The 20057-nt window shown below is 38.2% G+C and overlaps 1 protein-coding gene across 4 annotated transcripts in view; it reads left to right on the top strand.

Moving 5' to 3' along the window:
- LOC149157191 (phosphoribosylformylglycinamidine synthase) overlaps positions 1-20057 on the top strand; it is a 198956-nt gene that overhangs the window by 70785 nt on the left and 108114 nt on the right. For all 4 annotated transcript variants that reach the window (XM_089439245.1, XM_089439242.1, XM_089439244.1 and 1 more), the window contains exon 5: positions 5477-5569. In XM_089439245.1, coding sequence (XP_089295371.1) covers positions 5477-5569 — 93 coding nt within the window. The remainder of the gene's footprint in view (positions 1-5476; positions 5570-20057) is intronic.

A 20057-nucleotide genomic window follows, 5' to 3' on the forward strand; every position in this document is an offset into this window, starting at 1 on the left:
ATTCATTCTTATCACTCTTGTGTTAGATGTTGATGTTGATAGCTCAAACATGTGCTTCTGCATAGGCTAGGTGTCAAGCATGCAAAGGATGTCCGAAAGCCTCTTTTGGTACTTGCTTACATTGAGCAAGTGACTTTTATGATTTCTCTCCTAGATTTAACTGAGGAGAAACAAATTAATTAATGTTGGCTATTATGCTAAGGTTTCTAATGAAAAATTAATTTAATTCATTCTAGTGAATTAGATCTAATGTTTATCATTGATCTCAAGTGAGGTCTGGGATCTAATCCTAGCCAGTCATCACTTAGGAGATTAGGGTTAGGGACTTGGCTTAATGAAAATTATAAAAAAGCCCCATCGGAGAGAAGGAAGATACATCAACTACTTGGGAGAGTGATTTTTCTCAAGAGAGTGAGAGACTCAAGATTGAAGAGAAGAGAAAGGTGTGAAGCGAGGTGATTTTGGGAGAAGTATTCAAGGAGGTCGAGTTTGTAGAGAGAGAGAGAGAGCCGAGATTTGGAGGAGGCCAAAATCTGTGAGAGATCGAGATTTTTCAGCTAGTGTTGCGTGAGGGTAGGAGGATCTTCTCTAGTGTGTAAGGAGCCATTCATAACAAGGAAGAGGAGGTCAATTTGTAGGTGGAGAAGCAAAGATTTTTCAGGGATGAGAATTTCCAGCGGGCTGAATTCTTCAGGGGGCTAGAATTCCCAGGAGGCTAAAAATACAGGTTCTATTGTGCTGTATTTTTTGTATATTCTTTTGGGGTCATTTTCCTTGTTAGGAGAGCCCTAATTTTCATGAGTAATAGAAAAGTGAAGGAGAACTTGTTGGGCAAATTTCTGCTCTATTTTGTGACTGATTTTATATTAAATTTTTGCTACAAATGATTTAAATTAAATGCTAGTGTATTTTTTATTTAGTATTTTTCAGAAAAAACTGATTCGCTGGGGTGAATTTAATTTATGGGTATAAAATAAATTACTGAGAATATTGAATGAGACCTGGTATTGAAAAATTAACATTCAAGATGTGACTAGGAGAAGCACACCACTTTCCTTTCTCTTTGATCTTGTATTGTACTTGATCTACCCGTCTCTTGAAGTCAATATTGTTTCTTGTGCTTGTTGGAGCATTTTGAAGACTATTGTTAGGGTATCTTTGTGCCTGTTGAAGTGAAGAAGAAGAGGAGATGCCTTGCCTTGGAGGACATGTTTGTGTGATGCATGCTTTCATGCTGGGTCTCCTTTGTGTAAGATGGTGTTTCTTGGGTTTTTTTCTAAATAGGGTTTTGGAGAACTAGAGGATTGTGCTAGCCTTGTGAAAGGGCTATGGTATGTACATGACATTCATCTTCATTCATGCTAATGAAGTTTCCAGTTGTCTAATACTTGTGTAAAATCCAGATTTGGTTTTCAGCCATCTATATTCTTCATGGTCTATAATATCCAGGTCCATATTCTTGCTGATTTGATATAAGCGTGATTGTGTTAATTGATTTAACATCATAATTGTAGAATACATCAATCTGTTCATTGTTGTATTTACAAATGTCGTGTGTTTTAATATCATTTGCTTTGGATGTCCGAAACTTATTGGAACATAGGTATCTTTTCTCTTGAATGTCAGTTGCAACTTGCATCCAATAGAGCTAGTGCGCAATTCTTTAGAGAGAGAGAAGTGAGTGAAAATGTGATGATACAAAATGAAAGTGGCTTCCCTTTATTTATATGGGGGCAACCAAGTTACTTTTCATAATTTTATAACAAAAAACCCTAAAATTTTGCTTGGAGCTTTCAACTAGGCCTAAAGATCACAAGCCAACCTTAAGATAGCTTTAAAATATAAGAAATACATCAAAATCTCTCACATGTATGGGAATAAATGCTCTCCAACATGACGTCATCCTCCTAGAATGGATAGTCTCCATTAAGCAAGTGACAAAGTGAGTCCATGAGTGCTCTTCACTCCAAGGTAATCATCAAAGTGCATGGGTACATCTCCAAGTAGCATCTCCTCCACCATGAAATCATAATCAAGGCAACTCATGCCATCCTTCTAACACATGTGGGGCTGACGTGGCAACCTCAGTGGCAAGTTTTGGGATCTAGGCATGGTGTGCTAGTCCTCCAAAATCATCTCAATGATCTCGATCATCATCTAGGCTCTCGAACAAGGCAACGCCCATAAAGCATGGTCAAGGCCAGCCTGGGTTTGTCCTGGGTCCATCTGGCCACATCATCAAGTATGCCAATGGCTTGGCTTCTTGGCCCAACATTTCAACATTCATAGGTGTAGCAAGGGGTATACAACCATGTGGAGGATGCTCATATCCCAATGCTCATCTCAGGAGGGAAATGTTGGGGCTGCAAAGCCACATGTACGCTCAAGACTAGGCAAAATGTCCATTGAATGGTGTTGGATAGGTGTCAAGCCATCCCTCAAAGGATCTTTGCTAGATGTGTAATGAACTGCTTGAAACATACCCTCAAGACCAAGTGAGATCAACAACATTAGGGACAAAAAAGATTAAAGTATCATAGTGGACCATATTCAATGTTAGGGACACATAATAGTTCACACAAACCTTGCCTTCCAATGTCTTTCTAGCTGAGTATTTGTAAGCAAGTTACCAAACTTGTGTTAGGGATGATTATGCCATTAGCCCTTTTAGTTGCTTCTAGCCCCTAAGGGGAAGGGAATTTCACAGGTACACACATCAGTCCATAGGTGCATGGGATAGAGTTCCAACATCGTTAAGTGCAGTAATGAGAAGAGGGAGCAATTTAAGGGGAATTTCACATGTGCACACATCAATCCATAGGTGCATGGGATAGAGGTCCAACATCTCCAAGTGCAATAATGAGAAGAGGGAGCAATTGTGGAGGCATGAACTAGCCCTTTCTTAGGCCTTCTTTTTCGAACCCTTTGGTGCACCTTTTACTTTAATGATTTATCTCTCTTGCATAGCCTAGGAGGCCCAACTTGCTTTATGCTTTTCCAATGCCACTTAAAGATGTGTCATTGTCTCGCTCATCGGGGTTGGGATATTCAAGAGTTCCTTTTAGACAGATCATGAAATACTGAGGAACCATGTGATGGCTAATGAAGGGGGTAGAGCTCGTGCTAGGCTTTTGCCCACATGCTTACTATGTCCCAACCAGCTTTCACATTTTTCTCTTTCTTTATGTGTGCCTTCGTATGCTTTTATCTTTCTTTCAGTTGCATCAACTTGTTAGGACACATTTTTGGGCCTTAACTCAGTGATGAGGATATAAGGCGCCAATGCCAATGAAAAATGACAATCAACGTAAAGAATGGATGTGGATAATAAGGGAAACATGGAATGTGGCAAGTATGAATTACCTTGAGCACGCTTCTTCAATTAATGCCCCTCCTAAAGGAAAGACTTTAGGGGAGGTCACACTGGACTAGGGGCAAAGAATAACTTTTCAGGTGAAGCATGGGAACAAGGGTACAATCAAGAGTGATCAATCAACCAGTTTGGTTTGTGATCAATACTAGTATGCCTCAAAACATTAAATGAAAGAACATGATTACAAAATTGGTTAGTGTACCTTCCAATAGATGACCTACCTTCCTTCAAGAAGCATGCTGGATGGGAGAGAGAACTGATTGGAGCTTGGGTGGAGAGCTCTGATGTAAATCTATCCGTAGGCCATCATGGGCTGCTGGCTGAACAATAGGGAGAAAAATTTCTCCTATGGGTCGCCCACTTTGGGTGGGTGACAGTATGCACTATTGCACTAGAGTTGGAAAGTGAATTTCGCACTGATATTATCAATCATTGTAGTTTCTATAGAAGTAGACAGTTTCAATGGAGTCTGCACTTCTAGGGAGTGGCATTTTTGCAGCAATTTAATTTGGTTAATGAAATATGAGAAGGACATGTAGAACTACATTGTGGATTTTTTCTCAGTACCTTAATTAGCCTTATTTGCAATATTACTGAATTTGAGTTTGTTTGTGCATGAGGAGTACAAGGAATTGCATGAAGCATGCATGATGGTGTTGCCTAAGTTGAATCAATTGGCTAGGCTGTTCTCAATTTTGATAGTGTTGATATTTGTCAAGCTCCAATTTGGGAGGTTGTCTTGACAAAGATAGCATTTGCTATAATGTTATGTTGATATTGCATAAATTAATATTATCTTGTGGAGACGTTTAATCCTCTTCTTATGTTGATTTGTGTGTCGGTAACATAATTTGACTGGATGCAAGGTGAACTTTCTAGTAATTCATTTGAATTTCTTCTGTTATGGATATTTAGTGGTTTAAAATTTATAGAGTAGGCATGTATGGTGTAAAATTTGCTATCTTCTGATTGGGATCAATTGATTCCTTTGAAACAGTTGAAGATCTGTTGGCATGATCAAGATTGTGGGAAGGTGACAGTGTTAAATTCCTAGCCTCTGCATAGTAGCAGTTCTGTTTGTTTGTTATGATGGAGAACAACGTTTATTTGTGGCTAGAGCACCTCTTTATGTGGGATAATTGTCCCATATAAAGAGATATGCTAGGCACAAATAAACGTAAATTCTCCAACACTCCTTCCATAATGAGTTTTTTGGACGATATCAGAAAGAAGATGGGGAGTTGACAGTACCTTAACATGTATGGATATTAGAATAGTCAAGTGAGTAGCAAAGAAGATTTATTATCCTTCTACAGAACCAACTTAATGATTCTTAATGCAATGTTTCTTGTTTAAACTTGTGCATTGCTTCGATAAGTGGTTAAGGTGGTTAAGAGCTAAGGTTGGCTGTTGTTAGGGACGTGATGTATTGTCTGTTTTTTGTTTACAAATCCGGTTTAAGTTTTTTTCTTGTATACTTCTGTAAGCAGTGATGTCCTAGAATGCTTATAGCTTATACTTGATGGTATATTTTTTAGATTCCTCTAATGATTTTTAGTTTAATATAAAAAGAAAAAGACATGTACATATTACGGTTGCCTTCCTTAATTGCTAAATGTTGCTTACCAATAACAAGTTTATTAGTTATGTATGTTGTTCATCTCATTGTATATTTGTATGCTGTGTTGGTTAGCAATACTTTATATCCATTCACTATCGTGGAATTGTATCCATTCGCTATCTTGGCTTCTTATGGAAGTATTAATTAACAATTTTTGTGCACTTTTATAAGATATAGTCAAAATAATCATTGAAAAGACATAGATCACTTGTTTCTGTTAAACCAAAAGGCAATATTGCACTGGAGGTGCTATTTTTTTGATGGATATGCATGTTGCACACTGGAGGTACTAATTTTTTGATGCATATGCATGTTGCACCACCATGCTGACTTGTAACACTTTTATTCACTTTGAATTGAGTAGTTGGTTATCTTGTTTGTAAGTGAAGAAGATTATTGCTTGATCTATTTGTAAGAATACAAATAGTTGCGAATCTCGATGATTACACTAATAATGTTCCTTTTCTTTTATTTACATGCAGGCTTTGAAAATGCAAGCAAGAAATGCTGAAGCTTATGAGCTCTTTCTAAAGCTGTCTCAAATATATTCACTATTTCCTCTTGATAGAAACTCTGTACGTATTCTTTTTGGGGGAAACCACTATTATTTTTATTTTTTTCGTTGGCAACTGTCACATGCTTATTTTGAGATAGCTTGAAGATATATTTTCTTGTGTCACCATAAACAATTCGTGAGCTGAACAGGGATGAAGAAACTACGGATTTGCAAGAGCTTGCAAGGGGCCTCTTAGAAATAAAGGAAAAATTCAAGAGGCTAAACAACACGATATTGAAGAAGGATAGTGAGCTAGGTGAATGGAGGATCATGTTGAGAAATATCTTAGGGCAGTAACTTAGAATTTTCATTGATTTCTCTTATTATGACATTATCTTGTAACTTTTAATTATTAGTTCTTTTTTTTAATTAACTTGTTCTTATCATCAAGGCTAATGCTAAAACAAAGGAGGACACAAGATGTAGGCGCACAGCCAGGAGAAAATCCCTAGGTAGGGGAAAACCCAGTCAAGAACTCTTCCTTTAGTAGATTCAAAATAAGTTGAGATGACCAAGACCCTTATAACCTAGACCAAAGACTCCTTCCATCCATCAAATCAGCCTTGTTCGTAAGTGACACATCATACTTCAGTTCTGAGTTCTGTATTTCATTCTTTAGTCCTTTACTCAACACTCCTTCCTGCGAAAATATGATACCACAGTCCTGTAACACTTGACAGGCTTCGGTGCTATACTTCAGTCCTATATTTATGCTTCGGTCCTGGAATAGTATTATACTTCGGTTCTGTAACAGTATCATTTCTTCCGTCCACTAACAGTGTCATACTTCGGTCCTGTAATAGTATCATGTCTTGGTCTTGTAGTAGCTTAATGTCTCGGTCCTGCAATCATCTAATACTTTGACCTTCTAAATAATCCAAATCATCCTTCTTCGCTATCTCTGTGATCTGCTTAAACTTGATACTCTCTCCCTGTTTAGTCGAGTGCACATGGGTATTTATAGTTGTTTCTGACTGTAAAATGAGCCGACATGAGTAATTTGTGAAGCCGACTTGTAAAGGATGAATTTGGAGGCCGACTTGCAAGGTGACTTGATGGAAGAGGTTTTTGACATGACAAAATAGATTTTTGTCTTTGACACCATGAACCCAAGAAGGGATTTTTACATAATAGATTTGACTTTGACTTAAACAAAAATCCTAAAAGCCTACAATGGAGGCTAGATCTATGACTATTGAACCAAGCATGAAATCCATGCTTTAATAAGTCAAATTAATAATAATAAAGATTTCTTTTGACAAATATATTACTTTATGACTCAAATACAATTATGAAGACCGACACTAGTTATATTCTTCAACATTCCCTCTTAACTAGGGAGGTATTCATAATTACATATAGATACAAGTGCATGGAAGATATGAAAATAGCATGAACTACGAAGAGTTCTTGCACACTCAGTGCTTCGGACTAGAAACCTGACTAGGGTATTTTATCCGGGTGGGACTAAGATGGACTTAAGCTTTCAGCCACTCTAGGTACCATCAGGCTTATTTGCTAACCATCAACCCAAGGATCTAGGTGCGTATCCAAGGTCGGAGCTCCATGACCAACACCACCCTCCCTCTTCAGGATTTGAACATCATCACGACCGGCCAAATGTCCTCCCAAGCATTTGCCATTAGATGCTTCAATTCTCCTAAACTAGATATATCCATTTGTTCAAGCATGCTTCTTCTTGTGGAGAGATTTATTTGTACAAACACAACCCCAATCAGTAATAAACTTTTAGATATATATACAAGTAAAGACAAACCTTCGGGGTCCTCAAATGCATCTTATTGGAAGCATTCTTCTTCTTTCATTTCATCAACAACACCAAATACAATCTCAATATTTTGCAATTCCATCTGTAATGCTTTCATTCAATCTTCGGCTTCATTCTATCTTCAAGGTATCCACTATCCCCTTCCTCTCAATTAGGGAGATGTACTCATCTTCTATCCAGGCTCCCTCCTAACTTGGAGGGATTTAACAACTTCCTTCTTTTATAACAAAGGAAACACTTCAGACTTTCAATGCTTCATAACATCAAGGTAATCTTAATCATCATCATTCTAATAACTTCTTTCATCGTGCTCAACATTATGAACTTTGAACATCTTCAACATCTTGAAGATCATGTACCTATAAAATTTTAATAGCAACTACACACAAACACACACACACACACACACATATATATATTAGAAACATGAAGTTTACTACACTGAAAATCATGTCATTATAATGAAAGCATTAAATCATTCAAACTTTAGACATCAAACACTTAAACCTAGATAGGTTCATAAGAGACACATACTAGATTTCAACCTCTTGCTAGGGTTTTGTTATAAACCCTAGACTACATCAACAACTTTAGTCTCATTATATCTAGGGCCTCAATATGACTTTCAGAGATATATGATAGACTCTACTATGATTTATTGTAAACCCTAGATTCTATTTTCGAGACACAAAGCTTTAGATATCAGTCATTCGATCAAATAACAATTCTACTATGCATCTAATGTTTCAATTCTACTAGGGTTTGTTCAAAACCCTAGATTTTATCATCAAAGCTAAATTTATATCAACAATCAAAAACAATATCATTATCAATTTCTACTAGGGCTTAGTTACAAACCCTAGAATTCACAAACATGAGTATTAATAATAAGATTAGCATACTCGCATATATCTAGGATAACATAATTATGCTATAGCATGCAACCAAAGACACAAACTTTAATACAATAGAGTCTGATATACAACAATTTTCTTTCAGGCTAGGGTTTTGATCAGACAGATGGATACCTAGGGTTTCATTCCTAGGAACTTACTATGACTATTGCAATGGTTTTGCTTGTAGCCCCTAAATTATCAAATCCTAAAGTTCTAGGGTTCAATACATAACATAGACATTGACAACAAACCTTAAAGGACTAAGGTTTCCATAACAATACCAAAACCCTAAACATAAAAAAGAATAGGATTTCTAGACTTCATCAACAACCCTAAGTAGACTAGGGTTTCATAAATATACCCTTAGGTTAGGGTTTTAACTTTTACAGTTAACCTTTTTAGGGTTCCACAAGACTGATAATATAATGAGGGTAGATTCAATCTGGATGATTAATCACCCTAACAAGAATCTTTGTGATTCAAAACCCTAGACATAATGATGTTAGTAATGTAAAGCAAATTTTAAAAGAGAATGAACATACCTTTTTCTATGAAGAGATCCTTGCAACAAAACTTCTAATCTAAGACATACCTTGAGTTACTCCTTTGGTAGGTTTCCCTAATGAAAGGGCTCCCTCTTAATTATGATCACATCTTTTTTTGATTTACCAAGTTCTTGCAATATTTCTTGACAAGTACAACCAAAATTTACAAGTACAGTAGTGTGATGATTATCTAGAATATAAAGAGAGTTTCTAAAGTTTTGAGCTACAAAATCTAGACACCTTTAATTTTACTATTGCCAAGAATGGTCATATATGGATTATTCCTAGACAATTGAGAAAACAAGTAAGTGAGAGAGAGACTAACATATATACTGTTCTAGATATTAACAATCTTTAATGAGGATTTGTTATTCCTAGAGATACACCAACAGTTAACTCTAGAAACATACCTCAAAACTTACATACCTTTTCATAGAGTTTGTTGCCTCTTCTTGTAAGCTGCATACACATTAGTTAGATGACTAAAGCATGAAGAGCAGCGACAATACTCACTTGAATTTTAATGGAGACTTTGAGCTGATTCCTAAAATTTTGGATGCCATTTTCTTGACAGCAGTAGATGCTTCCTAGAGCTGCTTCTTCCAATGATACTGATTCCAGAACAAAATGCAATATGCTACTACTTCCTTGCTACAGGTCTTCTTCGCTTCTGAATTATACAGACTGCAAATTTTATTGTTGACTGTATATAAGTAATGACTGAATATAAGTCATTACCTAGGGGGAGAAGGTAAGGAAGGAGAGCGGTAAGGGGAGAAGGAAGGAATGATAGAGAAAGAATGTGAACATGCAAGACAAGGAATTGATGCTAGGCTGGCATTGCATCATATTGCATCATCATCCTTAGACACTTATTGACTACTAGAGCATAAAATCAAGTGTGGGAAATATAGGTAATGACTGAATATAAGTCTTCGATTCCTTTTATGGAGGCTTTATAACAGGTCTTAAAATAGACCATTAATGCTTCTAAACCATTCGGCTTATGTTCCTTTCTTGCTAGCAGTCTAGTTCTCAAATAATACTTTATTGAAGATAGACTTTGGACTTCTGAGGTTACAGATTTTTGGATTTCTGGAGAGATTTCAGATCATGATATTTATGTGTAGGATTTTGATTCTTTCTTCAAGGGATTTGGTCTTGATATGGCTATTATTCTGGCCTCTCGACTCTACAAAGTGATGCTTCTTTCTTTCTTAAATCCTTCGCTCCCTTTGCTCAGGTCTATGGACCTAACCACAAAGATATTGACTAGATGATATGCCCGGAGTTCATAATTTCTTCCCTCTCTGAGCTCGGTTCTAGGTGACTGTCTTCCTTGCTATTTTTAAGTTCATGTGCCCTTCTTTCTGCCCTTACACAAGTGAACCTTGCTCTGAAACCATGTTGAGAAATCCATTAGGGCAGTAACTTAGAATTTTCATTGACTTCTCTTATTATGACATTATCTTGTGGCCTTTAATTATTAGTTCTTTTTCTAATTAACTTGTTTTTATCATCAAGACTAATGCCAAAACAAAGGAGGGACACAAGATGTAGGCGCGCAACCAGGGCAGAACCCCTAGGTAGGGGAAAACCCAGTCAAGAACTCTTCCTTCAGTAGATTCAAAATATGTTGAGATGACCAAGACCCTTATAACCTAGACCAAAGACTCCTTCCATCCATCAAGTCAGCCTTGTTCTGAAGTGACACATCATGCTTCAGTTCTGAGTCTTGTATTTCATTCTTCAGTCTTGTACTCAACACTTCATTCCTGCAAAAATATGATACCACAGTTCTGTAACACTTGACAGGCTTCGGTGCTATACTTCAGTCCTATAATTATGCTTCAGTCCTGGAATAGTATTATACTTTGGTTCTGTAATAGTATCATTTCTTGGTCCAGTAACAGTGTCATACTTCGGTCCTGTAATAGTGTCATTACTTCAGTCCTGTAACAGTGTCATACTTCGGTCCTGTAATAGTGTCATGTCTTGGTCTTGTAGTAGCTTAATGTTTCGGCCCTGCAATCATCTAATACTTTGACCTTCTAAATAATCCAAATCATCCTTCTTCGCTATCTCTGTGATCTGCCCGAACTTGATACTTTTTCTCCTTGTTTAGTGTAGTGCACATGGGTATTTATAGTTGTTTCTGATTGTAAAATGAGCCGACATGAGTAATTTGTGAAGCCGACTTGTAGAAGATGAGTTTGGAGGCCGCCTTGCAAGGTGACTTGATGGAGGAGGTTTTTGACATGACAAAATAGATTTTTGTCTTTGACACCATGAACCCAAGAAGGGATTTTTACATAATATATTTGACTTTGACTTAAACAAAAATCCTAAAAACCTACAATGGAGGATTGACCTATGACTGTTGACCCAAGCATGAAATCCATGCTTTAATAAGTCAAATTAATAATAATAAAGATTTCTTTTGACAAATATATTATTTTATGACTCAAGTACAATTATGAAGACCGACACTAGTTACATTCTTCAATAGATCGGGAATGCAAGGTCCGCTGTCAAGATTTTTAGTATTGAGAAGCAGTTAAAACACCTAAGAGGGAAACAACAAAAGCATGCACTTGAGTTGCTTTTAGCAAGAGCAAAGGGTGAGATGTATAGTAGTCCATTTCAAAAGTGCATAAGCAAGGCTTGCAACACATTGAGTTCACAATTCCAGGAGACTAGTGTTAATTTTCCACTGTTCTATGTTGTTACAATCACTTTAGCCCCAATTTTTCTTCAATTAGCGATCAATTTTAATCTTCCAATGATAAATAGCAATTGTAGATAGAAGAGTAAATGCAATGACAGTAGAAGACAATCAAGAGCAATAACAAAAGACACCAAATTTGGTCAAAGACCAGGGAAAATCCCACAAGGGGGAAAACCCTTTTAAATTCTTCTTCTTATTAGATTGTCATAAAATGTTCAACAAAGAGATACAATGATTCATTTCATCAACAACAGAGTCAAAGTCAATTCTTTGCCATCCAAGGGATCAACCAACCAATATCCAATAGAAGAGCGTCAAAGTCAAATATGGTCAACAAGTCAAAGTCTGCAAATCTGTCAAAGTCAACAGCAGTCAAAGATGCCCTAACTAGCCCACAAGTCAATGGTCAAACTCCTCCAAAAGAGCTCGGTCAACAGTCAAACAACTTGGCCTTCCTTGCTGGTCAAATTTCAGTCAAAACAGTCCTAAACAACTCGGCCAAACTCAGTCAATGGAGAGAGAAAACCCTGCGGTTAAATTGCAATCAAGGTTTGTGGTCAACAAGAGTCAAACTGCCTAGGAAATCTCGGTCTTTGTGCCAAAGAATGTGGCCTCCCAAAACAGTCCAAATGCTAAGTCAAACCAAGTCAAACTATGCTCAAACTCCAAGAATTCAATGCTGGTCAAAGGCTGTTCATAGAGAGTCAATGTAGAAAACATAAGACACTTCTTTCCTGTTGATTAGGGGTAGCATCGGATATTCTCTAGCCATGAAAATTGGTGGAGAGGCTAAAGCACATGAGATCTCCAAGACACAGAAATGGTTTGGGCAGATTCTACCCGGTTAAAGAGATATTAAAATAATTAATATTTTTAATGGAGTTCCTAACTCTAAACTTAGGAAAAATAAAAGCAGTTGTCTATAACGTGACTTTTTGAAAGTTTTTCTGGCGGGTTTTTCCGGTCGAAATCCGGTAGGAATTTATTGGAATCGCAAGTTTGATAGCTAGTCTCTGCACAATGAAAGCGTCCCAGGGGTTTTCGAGGGTGCTGAATCCAAATATGCAGTTAAAAAACCATTTTAACTGCAACAAATCAAGATTTAACCTCAATTTCTTCCGTCGGATTCCGTCACCGGAATCTCCAAAAAGTTGCATTATAGACAACTCCAAAATAAAATATTAATGGGTATTAATATAAAACTGGGTTAGAAGGTTCCAAATGACATGGATCAAGCCAAATCTAATTTTAGCCGTTGATTAGAGATGTAATTTCGGCTGTTGAAGGACCAACAGGAAAAGTATAAGAAGACGCTTGGGGGTCAGATGGAGAATACACTAGAGTGATCAGTCATTCGATTTTCTAGAGTGGGGTTTGCTAAGAGAAATCAAATCAGTGATCAGTGGTAGCGAGGGGCAGTGAGTATGAGACAGAGAGGCAAAGATAGGTCTGAGAGACCAACACAAAATCAGAGAGAGGCAGACGCTGAGCCAGAGGGAGCCACACAGAGGCAGAAGGGACTGCGTAGAGGCCATAAGGGCTTGTGACATACACGCAGAGGCTGCAGGAGTGACGCAGAGGACCGTAGAGGCTGTGCAGAGCCTCACAGGGCTGACACAGTGAGTTTCACGTTGACGCAGAGGCCAGGAGGGCTGATGCCGAGCTTCAGATTGTGCTGGAGGGGGTTTCGTGGGGCAGACTTTTTGAATATCTGCTTCTGAATAGAGAGGTATCACTGCCGATTATTTTTCTCTGTCGGGTGAGCCAGTTTGGCACCCAGTTGTACTCAGAAACACTGCATAATAAAATAATCCTCAGAATTGCTGCACCGGTTTTACCAAATTGGGTTTTTCTGGGGACGAGTTGTCCAAAAATAACAATGTCACTTGTGTGTTTGCTATTCTTTTAGCCGTTGATCTTTAGATGGTTGAGACTGTATTGTGTTTATTTCAGTATTTATATGATTAAATAACTTGTTTGTAAGTAACAAGTAGGAGAAATAAACCAGAGCATACAAATAAAATTTCTAACGGGTAATACTTAGGAATTTCAACATTTCTTTCGCACGTGTGAGAATAAGACCCTGCAATTTCTGATGTACGAATCAATCAAGAGAGGAGAGAGAGATGTGTTATGTGTGTCCAAATGAGGAGCCATTGAGTTGTATTTATATTCTTCTTCGGAGACCCAATTTGTCCTTTAGGCTGACTTGAACTTTTGTGAACATGTGGGTTTTCACATTAACAATATATTTTTCCGTGATGAAATTAAATTCTTCCTAGGGCAAAGAGGGTCTTCTCTGGATGAGGAATGCTATCCAAAGGAGGGAATTTGTCCTTAAGCTGCCAAGTTAACACTCTGTCTCAGTTAGGGAGAAATTTTTGACTGCATCATATGTCCCATTTCAAATGCCTCGTTATCATCAAGTCCAATGTCATCTATGCTCATCTCTGCTTATCTCTGCTCATTTGTTGAACACTCTCAAATCTAAAAGAAGAAGAATTTGACATCATACGGGAGCTCAAGCTACCACCCTCTATCCAAGGACAATATGCAGGATACGATTTACCATAGGGTAAAGATCACACTCTATCCTACTGACTTGTGACAATAGATAGGATACCACTTACCGAGACTCGAGAGGTAAGGATCACACTTTATCCTATTGTCTGTTAATCTTCCCAACTTGACCCTCAAGAGTCAGTGGTAGAACACCTGCATCCCATAACTTGAGCGGGATACCATTTACCATAAATGGTAAGGATCGCTCCTAACTCAAGTAGCCAGCACCCATTAGCCAGATGGTTAGGAGAATAATCCCAACAAGCCCAACTTGTGTGTAGGATGCCAACTGGGGTATACTCTGTCAAGACCAAAGACAAATAATAGGTAGGATACGACTTACCGTGGGGTAAATATCATAAACTATCCTATTGCTCGACAATAGGCAGGATACAACTTACTGTGAAAGGTAAGGATTACAAACTATGCTATTGTCCAGAGTTCCCTCAATCGTAGGAGCTCTCCTGCTCAATTCCTCTCCCTGTGAGCTTGAACAAGGGGGAAGAGCATAGCTCAGTGTTCTCGATTAGCTGGGACCCTTACCCAGGAGGGTCACATCCATTAGTCCAAGTTGCTCTTTGAAGACCAATAACTTCCCCTTCGACAAAGACTTGGATATAAGTGTGATGAAGTCTCACTGCTCCTCTCTGCACCATATCTTGAATATAGTGATACTTGATCTCAATGTGCTTGGACTTGTCATGCAATACATGATTCTCTGCTAATTGGATCCCACTCCTGTTGTTGCAATATATCACTTTCTTATCCAGAACCTACTCAGAAAACTCTCCAAAAAGCTTTCTTAACCAAACTGCGTCGCAACTAGCCATGCTAGCAGCAATGTACTTTGCCTCAACCGTGCTCAAAGGTACGGACTTCTGTTTCCTACTCGTCGAAAATATCATGGCAGATCTCAAGTTGAAGTAGCACCCTGATGTGCTTTTCCTGTCAATAAAATTTCCAGCCCAGTCAACATTAGTAAGGACGAAAGAAAAGATCCAAGGAGGAAATAAAAGAAGAAATCCAAAAAGGAGGAAGTAAAAGAACCAAGAAGAAATCCAAGAAGGAGGAAGTAAAGGATCTCTACTATGATTGAGATAGCCTTCCTTACCTAGTTATTTTCAAGTTTCTATTTCAAGTTTGCTGTTGTAAAGTATAATTATCATGGTAGGAATCATTAGAAGCATGATAGAATGCATCAAGTTAGGAGATGGCATCATAGAAGCATACAATTGAAAACAAGAGCTCGTGACGTCATCATAAAGAAGCATGAAAGATCGCTGAAATAGAAGTCTATGGCTGTCACCTATAGAAGGATGTAGCTCTTGGTAACCTCATTAGAAGCATAAGTAGTACTTATGGGAAAAAGAAAGTCATCTAGTATAGAGCTCATCATACATCATTCAAAAGGAGCATTTGCAGGATGAGGATGATCAAGATCCTCCGTTGGAATATTCATTGGAAGGTTCACCTACTGGAAGAAGCAAGTGTCTCGTCGGGAATTCCAACTTGTATGGGATTCATGGGATGATGGTATGATGTCAAAAGAAGTGAAGCAGGTCAAGGGATTGAAGTTATTTCAATCAAGGAAGCTGCTGAAGCAAGTCTAGTGACCAAAAGAAAGAGATGAGGTGTGTATGCTTGAACTTGATAAAATAAAGTCATGTCATATGGTTACAGATATCATGAATGAGTGCTCTACCTCAAGAGCATGATCAAAAGAAAGGATCTCCTCCTATGAAAGGATGCATGAAGGCATGGTTCACACATTGACTAGATGAAATCAACATAATATGTCCTCATATGAAATATGAGGTGGTTGACAAAGTTGAAGGAACTATGATTGGAAGTTCCTGGGAGGAAATGTGTGAATAAAGAAAGGAAGAGATCATGAAAAATGCAACTATGAAGAAGACAATCAACATCCAAGGACTAGAATATTTGACTATGATATCTCCATGGGAAAGATATGAAGATCCTGATAAAGTCTAAAAAAGAAAGAGACCCTTGACGTTGTATATCTTTTTGGAGATGTGTCAATATATATGTAGGATGCTAATGCAAACAAGGAGATGTCATGATGAAAGACCATCACAAAGATGTTTTGATTTAATGTTCATTTTCTATTTTTGAACAATATCTGGATGGGCTAATGCAGGGCTACCAAAGGAAGAGCTGTAGATGTCATCTACAACTGACACTCATGTGGTAGGATGAAAGATCCTGAAGGAAACATGATGCAAAGAAGGTAGCAAGGTATGAAGGAAAGGCCAGATATGGACTAATGGGTCACTTTCCAATGAAAGAAAGGATGACATGATTCATGAATGAAAGTGATGGATGGTTGATGCCCTACGAAGAAGTCCTAAAAAGACGAAGGCTCCTGAATAAAAAAGAAGAAGTTCATGACATCGAAAGAAGGAGCTCTTCAAGCAGCTGGTTGTCCCATGATCTCCACTTAAAGAGTGTTAGGATATTCCGACACATAGGAAATAGTTAAGTTCAACTTGGTCTAGTATAGAGTTAGGTAAAGTGTGTTTCTTTACCGTTGTACATTTTGTAACTTACAATCCGACGGTCACGATATGTAGTGATTCGACGGTTCATTCTCTCCTCGGTATTACCGACACTTGATCCGTGGCTTGACACCCGATTGGTCCATGAGTTCTATTTAAAGCGCATGGAGGGTCATTGTTCGGGTAATCCGTGCATGAGAGAAGCTTATGTAAATTTTCATTCTTTGATTAATAAATTGCCTGTAGTACCCACGTTCGGACAGGCCGTGGACTGTTTCCCTCTTTGAGGGTTTTAACCACGTCAAAAACACTGGTGTATTGATCTGTGATCCGGTTGTGAGCGGTGTCCTTTTGGTATTCTTTCTGAGGAACTTACCCTGTAAATTCCTACATGTTATCGGAGCTTGGACCGAGGTTCGATTCCCCCAAGTTGGGTTTGAGGGGGGGTGTTGGAAGAATCACCGCACCTCTATAGAATCCGTAATTTCCACCCTGGGAATCCTAGTTACTGGCTTGTAATGTTTACCAATACCTGCGGGTTTTGGTGTAACGGCAAACCTCCACATGGTATCAGAGCTATTTGAGGGCCGCGTCCGTTGGTGATCCAAATCTGAAGCCGGTAGAACTGCATGCGGTTGTCGTTTCCTAGATCTGCTGTTTCTGACTGCTTTCGGGCCGAGAGGACTGCTCTGTTGCGTTCGGAGCATCTGTTCCAGTGAGGAACCCCTTTCGTTTCACGCGAAAAGGTTTCCGGTAGCCCTAGCTGCGTCATTTTTCAGATTGGGAGGTATACAGTGTTTTTTGCAGTTTACTGTTATTTTCTCTCTGCTTATTTTGGTTTCGGTTTATTTAGCCCTTTTTTTTTAACCGGATCTATACCTTTCATTTCTGCGTATGCTCTTTGCCTTGCGACTCTGTGCGATCTGGGCAAATCAGAAACAGAAAGGAAGGATTTTTCTCATGCGTATGCTCTTTTCCCTGCACCTTAGTGTGATCTCGGAAAATCAGAAACATTGAGAAAAATATTTAGTTTTTCGGCTAAAGCTAACTTTGAGATTTTTTTTTAAAAATTTCTAGTTTTTTGGCTAAAGCTAACTTCGAGCCGCAAGGTTCATTTTTCTTTGCATATTCGTGTTGGGTTTTGTGTTTTGTGTTTTGTAGGGAAAAAGAGCTTTCTCAAGGCAAGCACGCAAACCAAGGCCCCCCCCCTCTCTCTCGCTCTCTCAATTTTTTTGTATAGATCAATTGGTTCAAAGCTATTTTAAGAGAGTAGAGGTCTTGGGTTCAAGTCTCCATTTTGTGGGGGCGGATTTTTTCATTCCCGCACATTTGCGCATTTTGCCGGCAACGTCAACAATTTTTTTTCAAAAAGCCATAACTTCTTCATCCGGATGCTTTTTTCAGAGCCGTTTTTTTTAAAACCGCCTATTTTTTCGAGATCTATCCATTGGAACACTTACTTTCAGCATCTTCAGCTTCAGTTTTTAAAAAAAAATGGAAAGTCCATGCCAAGTCATTCTTGACAGCACTAACTACTTCCAATGGGTAGCCTACATGGAAGATTTACTTAGAAGTAAAGGTCTCTTCAGAATAGCCACAGACCAAGAGAAGAAACCAAAAGATGAAGACAAGGCTGCAAAATGGGGAAATAGACAAGATCAAGCACGTGGTCTGATAGGGATGTCTATTTCTCCTGATCTTAGATTCTACATTACAGAACTTGAGACTCCTCATGAAGCATTAGAAAAACTCGCTAAAGTTTTTGGGATTAAAAATGAAATTAGAGCCCATCAACTTGAAAATGAGTTGCTTACTTTGGATCCTAATAATTTTTCTTGCATTGAAGATTTCTTGTCCAAATTCAAGACCCTTAGATATCTCTTGGAAGGTGTTAAAGTTAAGAAAGAAGATGGTAACCTTATTTATTCCATCCTTACTAAGTTGGGACCAGCCTACTCTGTATTTGTTTCCACTTTCCATTCTACAAGGGAAGCTTTCATTTGTCAAGGAAAAGACTACAAGACCCCTTCCTTTGACTCCTTTTGTGATTCCTTAATAAGAGAACAAGAAAAACTCTTACACCTTGGTCTTCTTAATCTTGGAAACTCTTCCACGAAAGCGTTAGCCGCCCAGCAGCAACCAAATTCAAAGAATCCTAAGAAGTCATATCCTCAAAAGAATGGTCCTAAACCAACTCAGCCTCAAAATGAAAGATCATTTCAGCAAAATGATAAGACCAATAAAAACAAATGGAAGAAGACTGATAGACATTGTAACTTTTGTAATCGAGATGGCCACTTAGAATCTAAATGCTTTAAGAAGATGGAAGCCTTGGAAGCCGCAATGAAGAAACATAACATCCATGTGGAGCCTACTTCAACTTCAACTTTCGGAATGGCACTTTCTGCATGTCGTTGTCAATCATCTCACTCTGGTTATGCATTAAATGTATCTTCTTCTTCTTCTCATTCTCATGAGTGGCTCATTGATTCTGGAGCCTCTTATCACATGGCCAAAAACCAAGCCATGTTTTCTTCTTTAAATGATTGTAACACCAAAAATATATATGTTGGTGATGATAGATCTCTTAATGTTGTAGGGACTGGAACTGTTCATCTAGACAATGGTCAGTTTAATGATGTATTATGTGTTCCAACCTTATCCTGCAACCTTCTATCTGTCTATCAGATAACTCATTCAGGTGAAGGTAAAATTGTTGAATTTTCACCTCATGATGTTGTAATCAAGGATCTAAAAGATCCTAAACAGATTCTAGCTACTGGTCTTGCTGATGATTCCACAAGGTTGTATAAGTTTCACAACTTTGGGTCATCAAATCTTCCCTCAGTATTTGTTGCTCATAATGATGAAGTGAGCAAACTTCGGCATGAGCGATTTGGTCACTTAAACTATCGCTCCCTTCAGCATCTATGTAAAGAAAATATGGTGACAGGTCTTCCTATGGTATCTTGCAGAGATGGTGTTTGTTCCGGATGTGTACTCGGAAAACATCATCGGGACAGTTTTGACAAACGTGCCTCTTGGCACGCCTCAGCCCCTTTACAGCTTGTGCACAGTGATTTATGTGGTCCTCTTCCTGTTGCTTCATTCTCTGGCTGCAAGTACTTCTTAACTTTCATTGATGATTTCTCCAGACGCACTTGGGTATACTTCTTAAAACTCAAGAGCGAAGTATTTAACACATTTTTGGCCTTCAAAGCCTTTGTTGAAAAACAATCTGGACATCAAATTCTTAAGCTAAGAACTGATAATGGTGGAGAATATGTTAAAAACACATTCATCAACTTTTGCACCGAAAATGGAATTCAAATGCAACATACTGTTCCATACACTCCACAACAAAATGGTGTAGCTGAAAGGAAAAATCGCACCTTAAAAGAAATGGCTAATTGTATGCTGCAATCTAAAGGACTCAGTCTTAGTTTTTGGGCCGAAGCAATTAATTGTGCA

Source organism: Pinus tabuliformis, chromosome 9 (assembly GCF_031772625.1).
Source record: "Pinus tabuliformis cultivar Carrire ecotype Pingquan chromosome 9, CPIR1, whole genome shotgun sequence".
Classification (NCBI taxonomy): domain Eukaryota; kingdom Viridiplantae; phylum Streptophyta; class Pinopsida; order Pinales; family Pinaceae; genus Pinus; species Pinus tabuliformis.